The 21,043-nt window shown below is 44.2% G+C and overlaps 1 protein-coding gene across 6 annotated transcripts in view; it reads right to left on the bottom strand.

The window, feature by feature from the left end:
• Positions 1 to 18,523: 18,523 nt before the first annotated feature.
• The window catches only part of PIDD1 (p53-induced death domain protein 1), a 35,899-nt gene continuing 33,379 nt past the window's right edge, over positions 18,524 to 21,043 (bottom strand). For 5 of the 6 annotated variants that reach the window (XM_038407393.2, XM_043516566.1, XM_043516564.1 and 2 more), the window contains one exon: positions 18,784 to 20,703. In XM_038407393.2, coding sequence (XP_038263321.1) covers positions 20,466 to 20,703 — 238 coding nt within the window. In that variant the 3' untranslated portion in view covers positions 18,784 to 20,465. Of the gene's footprint in view, positions 20,704 to 21,043 lie in introns of all 6 variants that reach the window. The other variant, XM_038407395.2, reaches the window with a different exon arrangement.

Consider the following 21,043-nt stretch of genomic DNA (forward strand, 5'->3'; position numbering starts at 1 on the left):
CACCCAAGCTGGCCTGTAAAATAGGCAGCTCCCTCTGAAGGAGCAACATGCACACCACAAATACCTAAGTAAACATTTAATATGTAACTATAATCTCCAGGAGTATGTATTGTGGAAACATCAATAGGTCCAGTTAAAGATCAGGGCCCCCGCTTTACTAGGCACTGTATAGACATTAGTAAAAAGGCAGCCCTTCCCCCAGAGGGCCTACACCTCCAAAAAGATAATGAATATAGAACCACAGAAATACAGGGCTGGAAGGGACCGTGAGAGGTCACACAGTCCATCCCCCTTCACTGAGGCAGAGCCAAGTAAACCTAGACCATCCCTGACAGGTGTTTGTCCAAGCTGTTCTTACAAACCTCCAATTGTGGGGATTCCACAACCTCCCTTGGCTGGCTTAACTACTTTTACAGTTAGAAAGTTTTTCCTAATATCTAACCTAAATCTCCCTTGCTGCAGCCTTCTTATCCTACCTTCAATGGACATGGAGAACAAATCGATCACCATCCACCTTATAGCAACACCAACCATATTTATAGACTATTATCAGGTGTCCCCCCCCCCATCTTCTTTTCTTAGCACTAAACATGCCCTTTTTAAAAACTTTTCTTCATAGGTCAGATTTTCTAAACTTTTTATCATTTTGTGGCTGTCCTCTGGACTCTTTTCGGTTTGTCCACATCTTTACTAATGTGGTGCCCAGAACTGGACACAGTGCTCCAACTGGGGCCTCACCACTGCAGAGCAGAGGACAATTACCTCTTGTGTCTCCCATGCAACACTCCTATTAATACACCCCAGAAGATTAGCCTTGTTTGCATCTGCATCACTTTGTTGACCCATATTCAATCTGTGAGCCACTATGATCCCCCATATCCTTTTCAGCAGTATCACCACCCAGCCAGTTATCCCCCATTTTGTTGTTGTGCATTTGATTTTTCCCTCCTAAGTAGAGTACTTTGCACTTATCGTTACTGAATTTCATCTTGTTCATTTCAGCCCAAACTCTCCAATTTGTGAAGGCCATTTTGAATTGTGTTTCTAGTATCTGTAGTGACTGCCTTGCTGGGTTCCCACAGAAATTTTGATGGGCAGCAAAAGGGTTGATTTTTTTCCCTTTTGATATTCTCAAGTATTGCTCCACATGCAGGGAGCTGCCAACAAGGAGTCGCACATGCAGGTTAGAAAGAGAAATAAAAACAGTGTTCTCCACTGTCCTCTTATCTCCCAGATAAAGAAGTTAAGCAGTTTGTTTTATTGAATGCTGATGAATGGAGTTGTCTTGGCTGAGAATTTGGGCTCAGGTTCCCATTCCCAAATCAGGGAGCTGGAAGCAGTGTACTGCCACCTATTGTCAAGAGGATGTTAGTTCAAGCCGAATCCTCTGATGCATCAAATTTGGCTTATTACTTTGAAGAGGGATAGGAGGTCCAGTTAGGCCCAATATGGAGATCACTGAAGTGCAAGCCTTTGGCTTTTGCTGGAGTTGAGCAGCAGAGGGAATTCTGCCCTCTTTAGCTGTTGTCATGCACCAGAAAGGAAAGGAACTCATTAGTGATTCACAGGCCACGTTTCCACCACAGCTGCAGTCCAAAATGCCTCCCTCTTTCCCAGACTTTGTCTTGTCCCGACCCTATTTGACCCTAGAAAGAGGGAGTCAAGTGTTGCAATATTTCACTCAGCAGGAGAGATGATAGGAGGGCTGAAGGAAAACCAGACATCCTAGCCACTCCTCAGAAGTGCTGTAGCAGGTGAGGAAAAGGATGGTTCTGAAAAGGAGATCCAGGCCCTCTAGCCAGCATGGAGAGTACCATTAAACCACAGCTGGAGGTGGCTCCCAGAAGGGGAAGGAAGAGAGACAAATTCCTTTTGGGAGAGAACAACCTGTGAGTTCCACTGTGGTTAGTGCAAGAGAGGATTTTCAAAGGTAGAATGCCCCTTGACTTCAAAAGGAGCAGGGATAGGCTAACAGTGAGCACTTTTGAAACACTCCCCCACCCCATAGGTTCTAATCCTAAACCCACCGAGTGAGCTTTTAACTACTTTCTCATATGGCTCCAAATGAAGCAACACTGAGTGCCAATCTGGAAAGCACACATTAAAGAACTCCATGCACATCCACATATTTATCCAAAGAGCTTGAAAAGCATTCTGGGGAGAGCTATGCAAACAGGCATTCCAAGCCATCCACTTGGCTTTAGGACATCCAGATCCAGATCTCCATCCCTTTCTGGAGCTTGTTTGTGGATCCCTCATTCAAGCAGCTGGTAAAAAATAAGGGAAATTTGCATTCAGTCTGAACACAGTTAACGGCACAGGGAGGTGAGCTTTCTCCACACTGCTGTTAAAACAGGAGTTCCAGAAACAGAAGTTTAAAGCATCCTCTGAAAGTGAAATAGTGTAACCCGTACCTTTGCAGGGCTAAGCTACACCTGATGCTCCAAGCCAGCCTTGGTCCCAGTGAGCCCAAGAGTGAGACAGAAGGGGTGCCACAGTAATTTCAATGCCCTCTTAGTTTGAGCTCCCAAGCCCCTGCTTTAAGAAGCTAATGGATTCATTTGTGACCATCTCCATCTTCAAGCCATTGCTGATACTCAGCAGCTGTCCGTTGCACCATGTACGGTTTAAGCAGCAACGTCCTCATTTCTGTGCTTGGGCTATTATTGTAAGGGATTTTTGGTTAGGAGATACTGTGAATTTGCTTGGCTCAGTGAGCACTGAGCAATATGGAGAGGGGGAATAAAGCATGGCCGGGGGATCAAAGGCCTTCTTCCCTCCCCCAATCTCCTACATCACTACAGAAGGCTGCACTGGGCATCCAAAAGAGAGTCTTCCATGGGGGCTAGAGACATACAAGGCAGAAGGGAGTGGGACTACCATCGCCAGTCGTGCTACAAACTGTTTTCACTTTCAGTCCAAACTACAGGACAACCCAACCTCATCCCAGCACAGAAAATAAAATCACACCTTTTTCTTTTTCTCCAGACTGCAGCCTAGAACATTGCAGGTAAGTCAAAACCATGGAGACCTAGGTGAAGGGTTGGGATCTGGGGGAAGCATGAGCAGTGATAGCAGGGACAAAGGAGAGGCAAGAGGGAACATAGCGGGGAAATCAAATCAGTATGTATACAAATACAAGATGTATGGGGAATAAACAAAGAAAAAACAGTTACTCTAGAAATACTAGTGAATAATCACAATTATGGCATAATTGGCATCACGGAGACATGGTGGGAGAATTCATATGATTGGATTATTGGTATAGAAGAGTACAACTTGTTCAGGAAGGACAGGCAGAGAAAAAAAGAGAGGAGGCGTTGCCTTGTATGTCAAAGATCTACACTTGCACTGAGGTGGAGATGGAAACAGGTGATAGTCTTGCTGAAAGTCTCTGGATAAGGATAAAAAGGGTAAAAAACAAGGGTGATGTCATAATAGGGGTCTACTCCAGACCACCTAACTAGGAAGAAGAGCTGGATGAGGCTTTAAAAAACACCCCACACCACAACAATCATCCAAAGCACGGGACTTGGTGGTGAGGGGGGGCTTCAACTACCCAGACCTCTGTTGGGAAAATAATACATCAGGGCACAGATTATCCAACAAGTTTGTTGAATGCACAGGAAACCATTTTTTTATTTCAGAAGGTGGAGAAAGCAACTAGGGGAGAGGCTGTTCTAGATTTGATTTTGACAAATAGGCAGGAGCTGGTTGAGAATTTGAAAGTGGAAAGGAACTTGGGTGGAAGTGATCATGAAATGGTAGAGTTCACAATTCTAAGGAACAACAGGAGGGGAAAACAGCTGAATAAAGATAAATTGATTTCAAGAAGGCAGACTTGAGCAAACTCAGCAAGTTGGTGGGTAAGATCCCATGGGAAGCAAGTCCAAGGAGGAAAACAGTTTGAGAGCATTTGAAAAACTGCCAAGAGATATTATGAAGGGCACAAGAGCAAACTATCCTACTGAGTTGGAAAGATGGGAAGTGTGGCAAGAGACCATTCCGGCTTAACCAGGAGATCTTTAATGATCTGAAACTCAAAGAAGATCCTACAAAAAGTGGAAACTAGATCAAATGATAAAGGATGAATATAAAAAAAACAAACACAAGCATGTAGGGACAAAGTTAGAAAGGCCAAGGCACAGAATAAGATTAAGCTAGCTAGAGACATAAAGGGTAACAAGAAAACATTCTACAAATGAGAGAAAGACGAACGACAGGGTAGACCCATTACTCAATGAGGGGGGAAAGACAATAACAGAAAATGGAAAAATGGTGGAAGTGCAAAATGCCTTTTTTGTTTCCATTTTTACCAAAAAAGTTAGTAGTGATTGGACATCTGACATAGATCCTACCTCATTTTCACTGGCATTCACTGAGGCTAAAATAGAGAAAGAACAAGTTAAAAATTACTTAGAAAAGTTTGATATCTTCAAGTCCACAGGACCTGATGAAATACATCCTGGAATACTCAAGGAGCTGACTGAGGAGCTACCTGAGCCATGAGCAATTATCTTCAAAAACTCATGGAAGATGGAAGAATTCCAGAGAAGTGGGAGAGGGTAAATATAGTGCAACCGGCGGAATTACAGATCCGTCAGTGTAACTTCAATATCCAGAAAGAAAATGGAGCAAATAATCAAACCACCAATTTGCAAACATCTAGAAGATAATAAAGGTGATCAGTAACAGTCAGCATGGATTTGTCAAGAACAAATCATGTCAAACCAACCTAACGGCTTTCTTAGACAGGGTAACAAGCCTTGTGGATAGCGGGGAAGCAGTAGATGCGATATATCTTGACTTTAGAATAAAGCTTTTGATTGGTCTCCCATGACCTTCTCATAAACAAACTAGGAAAATATAACCTGGATGGAACTACTATAAAGTGGGTGCATATCTGGTTGGAAAACCATTATCAGTGGTTCATAGTCATGCTGAAAGGGCATAACGAGTGGGGTCCCACAGGGATCAGTCCTGGGCCCAGTTCTGTTTGATATTTTCATAAATGATTTAGATAATGGCATAGAGAGTACACGGATAAAGTTTGCAGAGGATACCAAGATGGGAGGGGTTGAAAGTTGCTTTGGAGGATAGGATTAAAATTAAAAATGATCTGGACTAACTGGAGAAATGGTTTGAAGCAACAGGATGAAATTCAATAAGGACAAATACAAAGTACTTTGCTTAGAAAAGAACAAATCAGTTGCACACATACAAAATGGGAAATGACTGCCTAGGAAGGAGTACTGTGGAAAGGGATCTGGGATGATAGTGGCTAACAAGCTACATATGAGTCAACAGTGTAACACTGTTGCAAAAAAAAAAAAAAAAAAAAAAAAACCACGCAAACATCTGTCTAGAATGTATCAAGAGTATAGTAAACAAGACACAAGAAGTAATTCTTCCACTGTACTCTGCGCTGATTAGGCCTCAACTGGAGTATTGTGTCTAGTTCTGGGTGCCACATTTCAGGAAAGATAGACAAATTGGAGAAAGTCCAGAGGAGAGCAACAAAAATGATTAAGGGTCTAGAAAACAGAACCTAGGAGGAAAGATTGAAAAAGCAGGGTATGTTTAGTCTGGAGAAGGGAAAACAGGACACATGGTAACAGTTTTCAAGTACAGAAAAGATCGTTACAAGGAGGAGAGTAAAAAATTCTTAACCTCTGAGGATAGGACAAGAAGCAATGGGCTTAAATTATAGCAAGGGAGGTTTAGGTTGGACGTTAGGAAAAACTTTACTGTCAGGGTAGTTAAACACTAGAACAAATTGCCTAGGGAGGTTGTGTAAGCTCCATCACTGGAGGTTTTAAAGAACAGTTTAGACAAGCCTGTCTAGGAATAGTCTAGGTATTACTTAATCCTGCCCCAGTGCAGGGGGCTGCACTAGATGACCTACTGAGGTCTCTTCCAGTCCTACACTTCTATGATTAATGTTCACTAAGGCACCACTGCTTAGAACTGGCTGTAGCCAAACTTCTTCCTTCCCCTGCTCCCATTACACTATATTCATAAATGAATGTAGCAGTGATCGGATTGTCTCTGGCTTCCCAATCACCATAGAAGCTAGGCTATTGAGGGTGCAGAAAAGCAAGGTGCTGGTCTATTGGATCTCAGAGAAGAAGGGAGGGCCCTGGAAAGTGCTCACTCACAGGAACATCATTGGTCACCCCTCAGAAGAGGGACGGGACAAAGGTACAGGAATGGGTGTAGAGGTCAAAGGGACAATACAAGGTAACCACTGGGGTCTCCAAGCACAGAACTCTCGCCAAGCCTGGCCTATTTGAGCTCTCGTAAATGGGCAGAGCCCCCAAAGAAAAACAAACAAACAAACTACCTCTCTCTCGACAGAGGGGCAGGGCCATGACACAGAATTCAGCTAAATGCAGGGGACAAAGAGAAACAGAACGGGGATGGGCAGGCAGGTCAAAGGGCCAAGGCAAGGGAATGAGAAGGGGGCCCCGAGCAGAGTATTCAGGATGGGGAAAGGTGCCAGACTGAGGGCCCCAGAAGGCCTGTATTCATCTACAGTAGGGGTGGGCAAACTTTTTGGCCTAAGGGCCACATTGGGGTTCCAAAACTCTATGGAAGGCCGGGTAGGGAAGGCTGTGCCTCCCCAAACCTTAACCCTATCCACCCCTTCCCACTTCCTGTCCCCTGACTGCACTCCTCAGAACCCCCAACCCATCCAAACCCCCCTATTCCTTATCCCCTGACCGCCCCCTCTTGGGACCCCCCTACCCCTAACCGCCCCCCCCGGGACCCCATCCAACCCCCCCCCACTCCGACTGTCCCAACCCTATCCACACCCCTGCCCCCCGACAGGCCCCCCGGGATCCCACTCCCTAGCCAATCCCCCCTCTAAAGTCCCTTTTGGAATGCGGCCCTATGAACATGGGCGAAGGTCTCAGGAGGAGCAGGGGCAGCGACGCAGCCAGAGAGAACCGGCAGTTTCCCCTTCAAAGAGCCGCTTCTGTCCGGCCGCCCGGTGCTCCTCCTGAGTCCTCCGCCCACATTCGCCATGCTCCCGCCACCCGCACCGCCCACCTGCTCCCCTGTGGCTGCAGGTGAGCCTCCCTCCCTGCTCTCCCCAGCCCCCGCAGTGCAGCCCCCTCCCGCGCTGGTGGTGCATCGCACTGAGACTGTGGGGGAGAGGGGAACAGCGGGGGAGGGGCCGGAGGCGAGTCTCCCCGGCCGGGAGCTCAAGGGCCGGGCAGGACGGTCCTGCGGGCCAGATGCAGCCCGCAGTTTGCTCACCTCTGATCTACAGTATGTGTAGTGTGAGCCAGCATGACCCTTGACCTCTAGGGGGCAGAGGAGAGTTCAGCAATCGTAACGGTAAATTTAACAACTGGGATGCCTCTCGTCTCAGAACTGCACCCAGGCCACTAGTGCCTCACACACTGACCCCCCCGAAACAGGCGTCGGGTGGGGATTTCCCATCAACAGGGGTTGAATGCAAAGGTACTACACAGCACTGAAGGGCTCCATCTCCCCCCTCCTTACTTCCAGGGAATACCGCAGTAGTAACACCACCCTTATTCTGAGGCACTTAACCCTCTCTGGGGGAATTGCCTTTCCATAGCCATGCCTTCATGATCCCATCGTTTCCCTCCTCAGCACACACCCTAATTCCAGCATTTTTTCCAACAGGCATCAACTAAATGGGGGGGGGGGGATTTTGTTGTTGAAAGTTTAATGGTAAAAATCATGACAGAAGGAAACACATGTGGAGCCCAGAGAATCCATCCCTGCCCCATCTTTCTGTGTGGTGGGGATTCTCTCTCCCAGAACCTGCAGATCTCTCTTTCCACTCCTTGTAGTCGTACAGTACAACTGCTAAAAGGCCAGCAGAGGCTCCTCGGGGCATAAGCCCAATCTGCTCCTTGGAAACGTGACCTGCACGTGGAAAATATCCAGCTAACATGATAGATTCCATGGATTTCCCAAGATGAGGGTGCAATGGAACTTAACTCAGAGTTAGCGGGAATCAAGGCAGTTTGCATAGGAAGGGTTGGTTAGGAGTATATGAGCCACACTGGAATAGTAACAGATTGCTGGGGGCAGGGAAACAAACACTGAGAAGCAAGAAGCAGGATGGCATTCCTGCATGCAGAGTTAGTATAGTCATTGGGTGAGGGATAGAAATCCAGAGCCCACGGTGAAATCTTGACAGAATGGAAATGGCAGAATTATCAGTAATAATGTAGAAAAGGCAAAAAAAAAAGTCCATAAATATTTCTGTTATGGATCTGGGAAAAAACAGAGGATAGTCTCATGTGATAACACACTTTCCATTCCACTAGAATTTCTGGAGAACGTTAAACATCAGCTATTACAGTTAGACATTTATAAATCATTTATAAATCAATGATTTGGTCTGGATAACTTGCATCCAAGAGTTTTAAAAGATCTGGCTGAGGAGCTTGCTGGGCTGTTAATGTTGATTTTCAGTAAGTCTTGGAACACTAAGGAAATACCAGAAGAATGGAGGAAAGCTAATGTTCTGTTCTATTATTCATTTGCTCTAAAGCATCTGGCACTGGCCACAGTCAGAAGAAAGGATACTGGGTTAGATGGAGCATTGTTCTGACCCAGTATGACCAGTTTTATGTTCTTACTGTTTTGCCAATATTTAAAAAGGGTAAATGGGATGACCCAGGTAATTATAGGTCTGCCATTCTGACATCGATCCTGGGCAAGATAATCGAGCGGCTAATAACAGGACTATTAATAAAGTAATATAATTAATAATCAACATGGGTTTATGAAAAATAGATTGTCAGATTAATTTGATATCTTCTTCTATGGGATTACAAGTTTGGTTGATAAAGATAATAGTGCTAATGTAATATACTTAGATTTCAATAAGGTATTTTACTTGGTACCACATGGACATGTTGATTAAAAAACCCTAGAATATAAAATTAACATGGCACATATTAAATGGATTAAAATCTGGCTAACTGACAGATCTCAAAATGTAATTGTAACAGGGTAATCATCATTGAGATGGTATGTTTCTAGTGGGTCCCACAGAGATCTGTTCTTGATCTTATTTAACATTTTTACCAATGAGCTGGAAGAAGACAAAATCATCACTGATAAAGTTTGCAGGGGACACAAAAATTGGGGGAGCGGTAAATAACGAGGAGGCAGGTCACTAATTCAGAGCAATCTGGATCACTTAACCTGAGCACAAGCAAACAACATGCATTTTGATATGATGAAATGTAAATGCACACATCTAGGAATAAAGAATGTTGGCCATACTTATACGATGGGGGGGACTCTATCCTGGGAAGCCGTGACCCTGGAAAAAATGTGAGGGTCGTGGTGGATCATCAGCTGAACATGAGCTCCCAGTGCAATGCTGTGGCCAAAAGGGCTAACATGATCCTGGGAGGCATAAACAGGGGAATCTCAAATAGGAGTAAAGCAGTTATTTTACCTATATTTGGCACTGGTGTAACCACTGCTGGAATACGGTGTCCTGTTCTGGGGTCCACAACTCAAGAAGGATGTTGATAAGTTGGAGAGGGTTCAGAGAAGAGCCGCAAGAAAAGGATTAGAAAATCTGCTTTATAAAAGGATAGATTGAAGGAGTTCAAACAATTTAGCTTAACAAAGAGAAAATTAAAGGGGCGATTTGATTGCAGTCTATAAGTAACTATATGGGGAACAAATATTTCATGATGGGCTCTTTTGGCTTGCAGAGAAAGGTATTGCACGATTCAAAGACCGGACACAGAAGCAAGACAAACTCAGACTAGATACAAGACAAATTTTTAACGGTGAGCATAATTACCCAATGGAACAATTTATCAAGGGTTGTGATGGATTCTTCATCACTGACCATTTTGAATCAAGATTGGATGTTTCTCTAAAAAGACATGCTCTAGGAATTAGTTTGGGGAAGTTCTATGGCTTGTGTTATACAGGAAGCCAGACTAGATGATTGCAATGTTCTCTGCTGGCATTGGAATCTATGAATCTAGCCCCACTACAGTTACCAGAGAGTAGGGGGTTATCCTTAGCAGAACAAGGATACCAGAGACATTTTTTGGTGAGTGCATTTAATGCCCACCTTGATTATCACAAAAGGTTTTCTTCCTCCCCCCACCCCCCACTCTCCCTACCTGCTGGGAATAGCTCATCTTAAGTGACAGGTTTCAGAGTAGCAGTCATGTTAGTCTGTATTCGCAAAAAGAAAAGGAGTACTTGTGGCTCCCATTGTTTCATGTTCTCTCTGTGTGTGTGTGTGTGTGTGTGTGTGTGTATACACACAAGTCTCCCCACTGTATTTTCCACTGAATGCATCCGATGAAGTGAGCTGTAGCTCACGAAAGCTTATGCTCAAATAAATTTGTTAATCTCTAAGGTGCCACAAGTACTCCTTTTCTTTTAATGCTCCTGGAACTGAAGTTGAGCAGCTCAATCCAGTATCAGAATGGGGCTTGACCCAAAGCCTTGGGGACAGTGAAGGTGGCTTCATGCCACCATTGAATCTCCTGAGTTGGCTGAAGGCCACTTTAGTTTTTGGCAGCCCTCTTAACATTATTAATGATTTCACGTCAGTGATGCCTTCCATCCTATATACTCCCATTTCACTGAGTAGAAGTTACTGTATGCCTGGTGACAATCCCTTACAATAAAGTAGTTTATCTAGAACCTCACAAGATGGCACTGTTGCTCTAGCAAAATAAAAGTTCTTCAGCAAGTGATATCAGCCTTCAGCCAATAAGATGAGGGCTGGGCAACCCTTTGGGAGGGGGGCAGTTTGTAGAGAGCTTTGCTGCCGCCAAAATGAGATTTTTGGTAAAACTAAAAGTATTTGTGGAAAAATTTCAATTCCTATGACAAAAATATCCCCCCACCCCCCCCATGGGAATTTCTAAATGCAAATGTTTGTTTCAACTTAAAATATTGTTGTGGGTTTTAGAAGATGAAAATTTTCCTTTTCTTGTTTCGGGGATTTCCTCCCTTTCTCCACCCCATTTTTCTCCACTGGAAAAAGCAGTCGAGAAAGGTCAAAAGTGTGTCAGAAAAGGGGTGAATAAAACTCACCAAAAATCACAAACCTAAATATTGTTTTTACATTTCTTGTGGATAACCATTTTTTCCCTACAGGAAAAAGGGGTGGGTTGTTTCACAAGCTCTCAGTGCAGCCTTGATTATAAACCTTGCTTTTTGGAAGCAGAGCTCCGTTCCCCAATTTGAAGCTGCAGACTTCAAAGAGGTGATGCTCAGTAACTGATCAGGGAGGCTCAAAGACCCACATGCTCCCGATGCTCCTCCCAAGCTCAGATGCACCCTAGCAGCACCTCAGACTCTACTGGTCCTAGTCATGTGAAGATTCTGGGTGCTGGACAATCACAGCTGTACTATATGCAGTTTGTATATAGAACACTGCACACTTGCGCTGTGCTAGTCATCTGCAGCAGAGCACGTTACAGAAGGTCAGATCAGGGGTTGGCCACCTTTCAGAAGTGGCATGCCAAGTCTTCATTTATTCACTGTAATTTAAGGTTTCGTGTGCCAGTAATACATTTTACATTTACAGGGGCCAGCGGATGGAACCCCAGACTGGCAGCTGGCTGAGCGGGGCCGGTGGCCGGGACCCTGGCTGGCAGGGGCCGGCGGATGGAACCCCAGGCCGGCAGTGCGGATGGCAGACGGAACCCCAGGCTGGCAGCGCGCTGAGCTGCTCAGCCCACTGCTGGTCTGGGGTTCTGTCCGCTGGCCCCTGCCAGGCAGGGTCCCAGCCACCAGCCCTGCTCAGCCCGCTGCTGGTCCGGGGTTCCATCCATCCAGGCTGGCAGCGGGCTGAGTGGGGCTGGCAGACGGAACCCCAGGCCGGCAGCAGAGTGCCACTGTAAATCAGCTTGTGTGCCCCCTTTGGCATGCATGCCATAGGATGCCGACCCCAGGTCAGATGATGCTGACGATCACATGTTAGAGCACAGGAGTTGCACATGCATTGCCAATACAGAAGTTTAACAAGCTGGCTGCCGTATTTCCATCAGGAAGGTGGGGAGGGAGTTAAATGAAAAATAGATTTGATGAAAAATGATTCAAGGAAAGCTTGTGTTTTCAAAAATTGACCTCAAATCATGCATTTTAATTTTCGTTTGTTTCTAAATAAATCAAATATTTTATAGGATTCCCTCCCTCTCCCCCCCTGCCCCCCAGTTCTCTATCTTTTTCCCTTCGTCTTCTCCTTTATCAGTGGAAATATAAATTGGGAGGTGGAGGGAGATGGGGACCAGAATTTTTCGTTTAGATTAGAATCAAAATGATTTTTTTTGTTGGAAAAAAACAAAAAACAAAGTTTTCATTTCATGCAATAGTTTTCCTGGAGAACATCTACTATTCTTCGAGCAGTCTCACTTGTAATGGCTTTGGTCATTTTAAAGGATTAGCTATGCAGTGGTTCTCAAGATTCTGCATTGGTGACCCCTTTCACTGTTTTGAGTCAACAGTGTGCCGTTGTTGCCAAGAAGGCCAATGGCATTTTAGGATGTATAAGTAGGGGCATTGCCAGCAGATCAAGGGACGTGATCGTTCCCCTCTATTTGACATTGGTGAGGCCTCATCTGGAGTACTGTGTCTAGTTTTGGACCCCACACTACAAGAAGGATGTGGAAAAATTGGAAAACGTCCAGCGGAGGGCAACAAAAATGATTAGGGGACTGGAACACATGACTTATGAGGAGAGGCTGAGGGAACTGGGATTGTTTAGTCTGCGGAAGAGAAGAACGAGGGGGGGATTTGATAGTTGCTTTCAACTACCTGAAAGCGGGTTCTAAAGAGGATGGATCTAGACTGTTTTCAGTGGTAGCGGATGACAGAACAAGGAGTAATGGTCTCAAGTTGCAGTGGGGGAGATTTAGTTGGATATTAGGAAAAACTTTTTCACTAGCAGGGTGGTGAAACACTGGAATGCGTTACCTAGGGAGGTGGTGGAATCTCCTTCCTTAGAAGTTTTTAAGGTCAGGCGTGACAAAGCACTGGCTGGGATGATTTCATTGGGGATTGGTCCTGCTTTGAGCAGGGGGCTGGACTAGATGACCTCCCGAGGTCCCTTCCAACCCTGATAGTCCGAGTGTGATCCCCTCCTCCTTCTAAATTAAAAACCACATTTTTATATTTATTATAAATGCTGGAGGCAAAGCGAGGTTTGGGGGTGGAGGCTGACTGCTCATGACCCCCAAATAATAACCTCAGGACCTAATGGTCCCCCAATATGGTTCAGTTCTTACAGGGGATGTTTTCATTAAAGTTAACCCAGGCTATTGCTTGAAGTCTACTTCTAACCCCAACTCCCATCCAAACACACACAGCTTCTCACCTGAATTTAGTGGTGCTTTAAACCTGGAGAGGCTGGCATGTGCGTGGGGGAGGGCTTGGTTCATTAGACCTCAGGTTCTGTTTTCCCTCAAGCTAGCAACCCACCTGTTTTGCAGTGAGGATGCAGGCTGTCACTTGAGTGTCAATAATCCTCCAATGCCCTTTACACGATTCATGTGTGCCCAATACGACATACAAGGTCTCCCACAAATCACTGGGAAAGAGTATCATAGGAACAGCTCAGCTCACTGCAGCACAAAAAACATGGGATGTGACTCCAGAAGTCCTATCAACACACAGGGGTGACACAACTCGGGTTGTGGGGATGGGAGACAGAATGAACCACACATGACAGACGTTAATCACGGTGGTTAGTGCACAACCGGAAGGTGCTCAGATATTTACAGGGAAAAGGTGGTACAAGAACCTAAATAGAATAGATTTAAACAACCAGCGTACACAGAAAGGAGTTGGGTTTAACATTGTTTCAGCAAGATTTACTCACCACAACTCAGCCCTGACTATACTGACTGCTAAGAGGGACTTAGCATCATGCTGGTTACCACAACTCATCAAAATCATGTTCTAACTACCTAATTTTCCTAGTGAAGACAAGCCCATTACAAGGATGGGATTGAATAATACTTAAAAGGGTTCCTGAAACACATGACATGCAGACTAAGAACATAGTCAAAGCACAGCTCACTCACCTCTACAAGACAAAGTCATGTCGTAACCAGATCCCACAATGCAACTGTTTGTCTATAGCACAGACAGGACCTTAGCGTGCCTTCTCCAGAACAGACTTGCGAGATAGACTAGTCTAAGTCCTCACGTGATTAGCTGCTATATATACACACTGCAGCCCATGCTGAGTTGTTTCACATCATGTACTTACAAGATACAACATGATTAAAGTTTCTTTTATTACAAATTAGGGCAATGTGTCAAAATGCATCACTCCAAAGCTGGAGCAAAGAACAATAACTCCCCAGAACAGACAAAAATGACACACGACATATTACAAAACTAACAGGAAGACTAGGTTACTCATATTGTCCAGGTTTCAGAGTCCATATTGTCCAGTAACTGTGGTTCTTTGAGATGTGTCCCCCAGTGAGTGCTCCACTAGAGGTGTGCATGCGGCTCTCGAGCCCTTGATCGGAGATTTTCAGTTAGCAGTGTCCATTCGGCCCACGCATGCACCCTATGCCTCCTCGTGCTGGATACTAAGGCTATACAGGGATGTGTGAGCGAACTGCCCTTGCTTCCTTCTCCACCCAAACATCCCCTAAAGAACAGTCCAAAGCAGAGGGGAGGGGGAGGGGGAGGGGGTGGAGGATGGGTAGCGAAGCACCCATATAGAGACACACATCTCAAAGAGCCACAGTTACTGCACAAAGTGAGTGACCTCTTCTTTGAGGAGTGTCCTTATGGGTGCTCCACTCCAGATGACTTCCATCTGGGGAGACTGCTTGGAGGAGGGAGTTTCAGAACAGAGTGCAGAACTGAAGATAATACTGCAAAACCAAGTCCTGTGCTGGATCTAGAACATAAGAACATCCATATTGGGTCAGACCTATGGTCCTTCTAGCCTAGTATTCTGTCTTCGGACAGTGGCCAATGCCAGGTGCTTCAGAGGGAATGAACAGAACAGGGCAATTATCCAGTGATCCAGCCCCCGTCATCCACTCCCAGCCTCTGGCAATCAGAGGCTAGGGATGCCCTAGAGCATGGGGTTGCATCCCTGCCCATCTTGGCTAATAAGTTCTTGGAGGGAAGGTCCAACAATGGTTATCTAGTTCTTTTTTGAATCCCATTATAGTTTAGGCCTTCACAACATCCCCTGACAACGAGTTCCACAGGTTGATGGCGTTGTGTGAAGAAATACTTCCTTTTGTTTGTTTTAAACCTGCTCCCTATTAATTTCTTTGGGTGACCCCTGGTTCTTGTGTATGCGAAGAGATAAAGAACACTTCCTTGTTCACTTTCTCCACACCAGTCATGATTTTATAGACTTCTACCATACCCCCTCTTAGTCTCCCCTTTTCTAAGCTGAAAAGTCCCACTCTTTTTAATCTCTCTTCATATGGAAGCTGTTCCATCCCCCTCATCATTTTGGTTGCCCTTCTCTGCACCTTTTCCAATTCCAATACCTAATTTTTGAGATGGGGCAACCAGAACTGCATGCAGTATTCAAGGTGTGGGTGAACCATTTGTTAGCTTTTTTGACTGCTGTTGCACATTGAGCAGATGTTTTCGGAGAACTATCCACAATGACTCCAAGATCTTTTTTGAGTGGTAACAGCTAAATTAGACCCCATCATTTTGTACAAGTAGTTGGGATTATGTTTTCCAGTGTTCATTACTTGGCAGATGAAATTAAATTTTGATAAATGCAAGGTTATTGCCCGGTCACCCAGTTTTGTGAGATCCCTTTGTAACTCATTGCAGGCTGCTTTGGACTTAACTTTCTTGAGTAATTTTGTATTTGCCAAATACAAAATTTGCCACTCACTGCTTGCCACTTTTCCCAGATCATTTATGAATATGTTGAATAGCACTGGTCCTAGTACAGATTCCCGGGGGTGGTATGCAAGATTGGTTCCACCACCCTTGATAATGAGCTCAATCTTCCCTATGCCTTTCAGAAAATGGGTACATGTTAGAACTCTGAACAGAAATAGAGGAAACCAACTGGAAGTCTCCTTCATCCTCCTCCATCTCATCCAGAGAAGGAGCACCTGCCCAAAATGGAGGGGAGTCCTGCGATGCTGGAGAATGGCAGCCCAGAGATCGGGGTCTCTGTACCGAGAGATGCTTGGTACCCATGAGGAGCAGAGACTCCAGTTCTTCTGTTATCAAGAGGTCCTTATTATATCTGAGCTCCTGTGCTATCGAATAGGGGATCACTACCAATGCAGTAGCCACGGCCATAGTTGCTGAAGCCAACAGTACTACTGATGGCTGCCATTCCAAAGTAGACGCTGATGGTATCTGGCACTGCCCCTTGCTTGGTGCCGAGGGTGCTGCATGCATGGGTCCCAAAGGCTGGGCTGAATTCAATGGTGCCAGTCCCAAATGTCTATTCTTGCTCTCCTTGCTGTAGAAGGTACAGAGACCCTAACCCAGCAGTCAGAGTAGCAGCCATGTTAGTCTGTATTCGCAAAAAGAAAAGGAGTACTTGTGGCACCTTAGAGACTAACAAATTTATTAGAGCATAAGCTTTCGTGAGCTACAGCTCAAATGCATCCGATGAAGTGAGCTGTAGCTCACGAAAGCTTATGCTCTAATAAATTTGTTAGTCTCTAAGGTGCCACAAGTACTCCTTTTCTTTATGCTAACTAACTAACTAGATAAAACTATCACTATAGATGTATTAGAAGAACCAAGGCACACTCAAGGCAGGTACACCAGACTCCCTCTCAGGGTAAGACGACTGAGAAGGAACTGAGGGCAGTTCACCCCCCCCCCCCAAATAAAGCCTCGGTTTCTGGCATGAGGAAGCATAGGGCGCATGCACGGGCCAAATGGACACTGCTAACTGAAAATCTCCAAACAAGGGCTTGAGAGGCACATGTGCACCTGAAGTGAGGCACACACAGGGACACTACTTGAAGAAGAAATAAGTTTTAAAGCGGCACTGTAAACTTGAACTTCACTAATGAGAACTTGCAGGCAGTGTTGTCGAGCAGATAGTTCCCAGCCTAGTGCCCCGATACCTGGGGTCTATTCCCATGTCTCCCACGGTCCAGCTGTGTGATCTTGGGCAAATCACTTCCTCTCTCTATGCCTGTTTCCTCTCCCGCCTCTTGTCTGTGTAGATTGTAAGCTCTTCTTATGAGTTGGTACAGTACTCAATCTCAGTTGGGGCCTAAATGCTACTTAATACAAACACCACCAAACAACTAAATTCCAATTTCTATAGAATAATGTAGCATTGACCATATCACATCAAGCCACTGGGCTACTTAGCCCATCATCCTGACTCTGACACTGGCTAGTATCAGCTGCTTCAGAAAAAGACACAAGAAACACAAGTGGACAATTATGAAATATCTTCACCATAGGGGAAGTTTCCTCCTAATTCCCAATGGTTTAAAAACTTTAGCACTCAATATATTAAAGGAGATTTAAAAAAATTTCCTTCAAAAAAAAAAAAAAAAAAAGTCAAGGGTTTTTCTGCTTCCTTGTCAATATTTATTCATAAGTCTTCTCAGCAAATCAAACCAACTGAGGTGTAATCAATGGAAGTGATTATGCACAAAGTAAATACACTGAAAACCTTCCCCCCCAGAGGGGGGGGGAAAATCACTGGTTTTTGCAAGGTGGATAAAAATCAATGATTTTTTTTTAAATCAATTTTTTTATTTAAATCTGATTTTTTTGATAAATGCTTTTTGAGGAAAAACCTATCTAAAGAGACTTTTAATTAAGATATATCTTTGCATTATAATTTCAGGTTTCAGAGTAGCAGCCGTGTTAGTCTGTATTCGCAAAAAGAAAAAGGAGTACTTGTGGCATCTTAGAGACTAACAAATTTAAATTTGTTAGTCTCTAAGATGCCACAAGTACTCCTTTTCTCTTTGCATTATAATGCATCTCATCATGGATTAGGAATTATTAATTCTAATTCCATAGTATGAGACAATATATTCATGTAACGTTTAAGAAAAGTTTTGTAAAGGAGTTCCAATAGTTCATGGATTAGGGACCCAATCTTATGGGGTTCCACAGGCTTCTGTATAGATTTAGGTTAATCTTTCTATCGACTAATGGGACTCAGTGCTCAGTCTAGAAGATACCATCAGAGTTGCTTAGTTTTGCAGTTCTCAAACTGTGGATGTGTTTTTCCAGAGGTAATATGCTTGTTAACAGCAAAAATGGTTTTAAATAAATAAACAGAAGTGAGAAAAAAAAAAAGACCTCAACAATATTGTCCCTCTGCAAATTTGTGTACACAGAGTCAATCCCTCACCTCTCTCTAAAAAGTGCAAAGTTTAAAAAAGGTCAATGAATAGGAAATTATTGGGGGTGGAACAGATCTGGACAAGGAGAAGAAGTTTGAAGATAAATGTGAGAAGTGAGGGACATATGCTTGTTTTGTTAAAATATTATGTGTGTGCTGTTGAAGAAAAAAAATCCAGAACACTTAAGCTGTTGTTTTAGTTAAATAAAACAATTTAAATGTCTGTCTGGTGATGTTCTCCTCCAAATACAGCATGACAAGAAAATCCTCCAAATATTAACGATTAACCTGTTGAACTGGAGATAGTTCACTTCAATTACCTTTGATAAATGAAATAACCGAACGATCATTCATTTTCTGATATAGCTGTAAAACCAATCTGAAAAGTTTTCAAATTAAATCACTGTTTAAAGACTTATAGTGTGTATCTTCTAAAAATGAAACCTATATCTATCTATGAGTTGCGAAGAATATGTATTAAGGTTATAACAACCAACAAGAATGCACTTTTATGTAGAAAACCATGATTAAATCGAGTCTTCCTGACTAGTGATTTAAATCAAATTGATTTAAAATCAAAGCCACTCTGGTTTTGCTAACTTCTTCCAGTTGCAATGGTCACAGTAGGTATAAGATTTTTAGACAGAAATGTGATTTTTCAAGTTGACGGTATCCCTTCAAGTATTGCTCCCAAGATTCAGTATATGCCATTCACATCAGTCTCCTAAGGAGCACCCGTAATAAAAGAGGGATTCCAGTGGCTTTTGGGGAGTCCATGGAAAGACTCCCATTGTCTTTAGTTCAGGCCAATTATGAGATGGGTTGGAGAGCAGGGGAAGTCAACAGGGAATTCTCATTAACCTTCCTAATCTGAGTATCCTGTAAAAGGTGAGGTCAGCACCATTCCATCCAGATCCCACAATGGTTCTGTCCTGCAACTGACCTCATCAGCTCTTAAAATGCCACATGAATATTGTGCTTTTCATCCCAAGTGCTTTGAAAACTATACACAGGAGTGAGTGCTGTGACCTCTGAGCTGAGCCTCACCTGCCACTCACTACTGCAGAATCCCACCGCACAAACAGTTTAAGAGAGGAAGTGAAGAACACCGTATCCACTTGAAACTGCTGGGAAACTTTAAAGAGGCAACTTAGAATCCAAACTGACAATGGGTTCAATCTCCCAATTCACTGCAGAAAGTAAAATGGAACCTACAGTCAAGAGCGGCCAGGTTTTACGTCTCGTCCAAAAGACCTCCAGCCCCACAGAGCCCTACTGTTGGGAAAAAAAAAAATTGCAAAATGGTTTTTGAACAAAAACAAGAAATTGGAAAGAGTGGAAAATTTCTACCAACGAAAAAAAGCAAAACAAACAAACTACCCAAAACACCAAAATTCCCCTCCCTCCCCCAAAAAACAATTCTCTTTCAGGGTTTGGTTGTTTGTTTGTGGAAGGAAAAAGAAAACTGTTTTCATAGGAAATGTAGGGGAAATTAAAATGTTTCTAAATTTCCCATGCTACAGATATGATGGTAATGGAGACCATACAGGTACCTAAAATAGATAGCTGGAGGTCCCCCAACCAACTACTGACCCAACCTTTGCTTGGAGATCTGCGAGGATCACAGCACAAGCTCGTATAGTGGGATTCCCTCATTAAGTTTTACATCAAACACCAGAACACAACTGAATCTGTCCCTACAGAAATGCTGAAAGAAGAGATGTGGTGGGGAATGTTTAGATCCCAAATCATTAGCAGAACGTAGATTTAGGCATAAATTATATATAAATATCTATTACAGCAACATTACTAAAAGCAGTGTTCTCTATTATTTCACTGCTCTGAATTTCTCCACGTCCCTAACATCTAAAGTCAGAGGGCCTGAACTCAGGACTCACCAGCCTTTCCCACACACTAGGAAGTTGGCACATACGGACTTAACAGAAGTCAGTCAGACATTAGCATACCCTTCGCAGAGCATGGTGGGTTAGTAGTGGATGATCACAATCCAGCTGGGCCCCCCAGCTCCCATGGCAGGTGGTGGCACGTGGATCAGTTGGGAGTTCCCCATGCAGCAAAGCCACCTAACGCACAGAGGAGGGATCACCACAGCAAGAAGCAGAGTTCCTTCTGCTGGCTGCTACACCATGGCTATCGCGGAGTCTTCAGCACTGCTCTCCTGGTCCAGGCCCACCCGGCGGATGGACGCCCTGTATTTCTGCCTTCCCAGTTCGATGACAGTTTCAATCTCATCTGCAATGTCCTGGCGGCCGCTCTCCTTCATAGCTGTGATTAGCTTCTCCACACAATTTTGGTCATCAGAGTTTTGCTGAGCCCAGGAGAAGAGCATGTTCAGGATCTGACTATCCAGGTCCTCCCTGAGGAGAGCAAGAAGCACAGAAATAACAAACCCACCATCCCTCACGGCATTTACTTGAGTCTCTGACTGGGTTCGAACCCCAGAAAGTGCCATCATGCCACAGTAAGATGACTCAGTGGGACTTACTACCCAACCCTTAGTTTTTAGCTGAAAACCAAATTATTTTGATATGAAAATACTGCCACAGTGCCTTAAATTCCCATTCTTGTCAACAGCATCAACTCTCTGGTCAGACTACATCTCCCAGGATGCACCAGAGTCTCCATTCTTGGAGAGATGGGGTAGTGCATCATGGGAGTCCTTAACCATGATGCATGATGGGAGATGATATCCTGCTG

This window comes from Dermochelys coriacea, chromosome 6 (genome assembly GCF_009764565.3).
Source record: "Dermochelys coriacea isolate rDerCor1 chromosome 6, rDerCor1.pri.v4, whole genome shotgun sequence".
In the NCBI taxonomy this organism is placed as follows: domain Eukaryota; kingdom Metazoa; phylum Chordata; order Testudines; family Dermochelyidae; genus Dermochelys; species Dermochelys coriacea.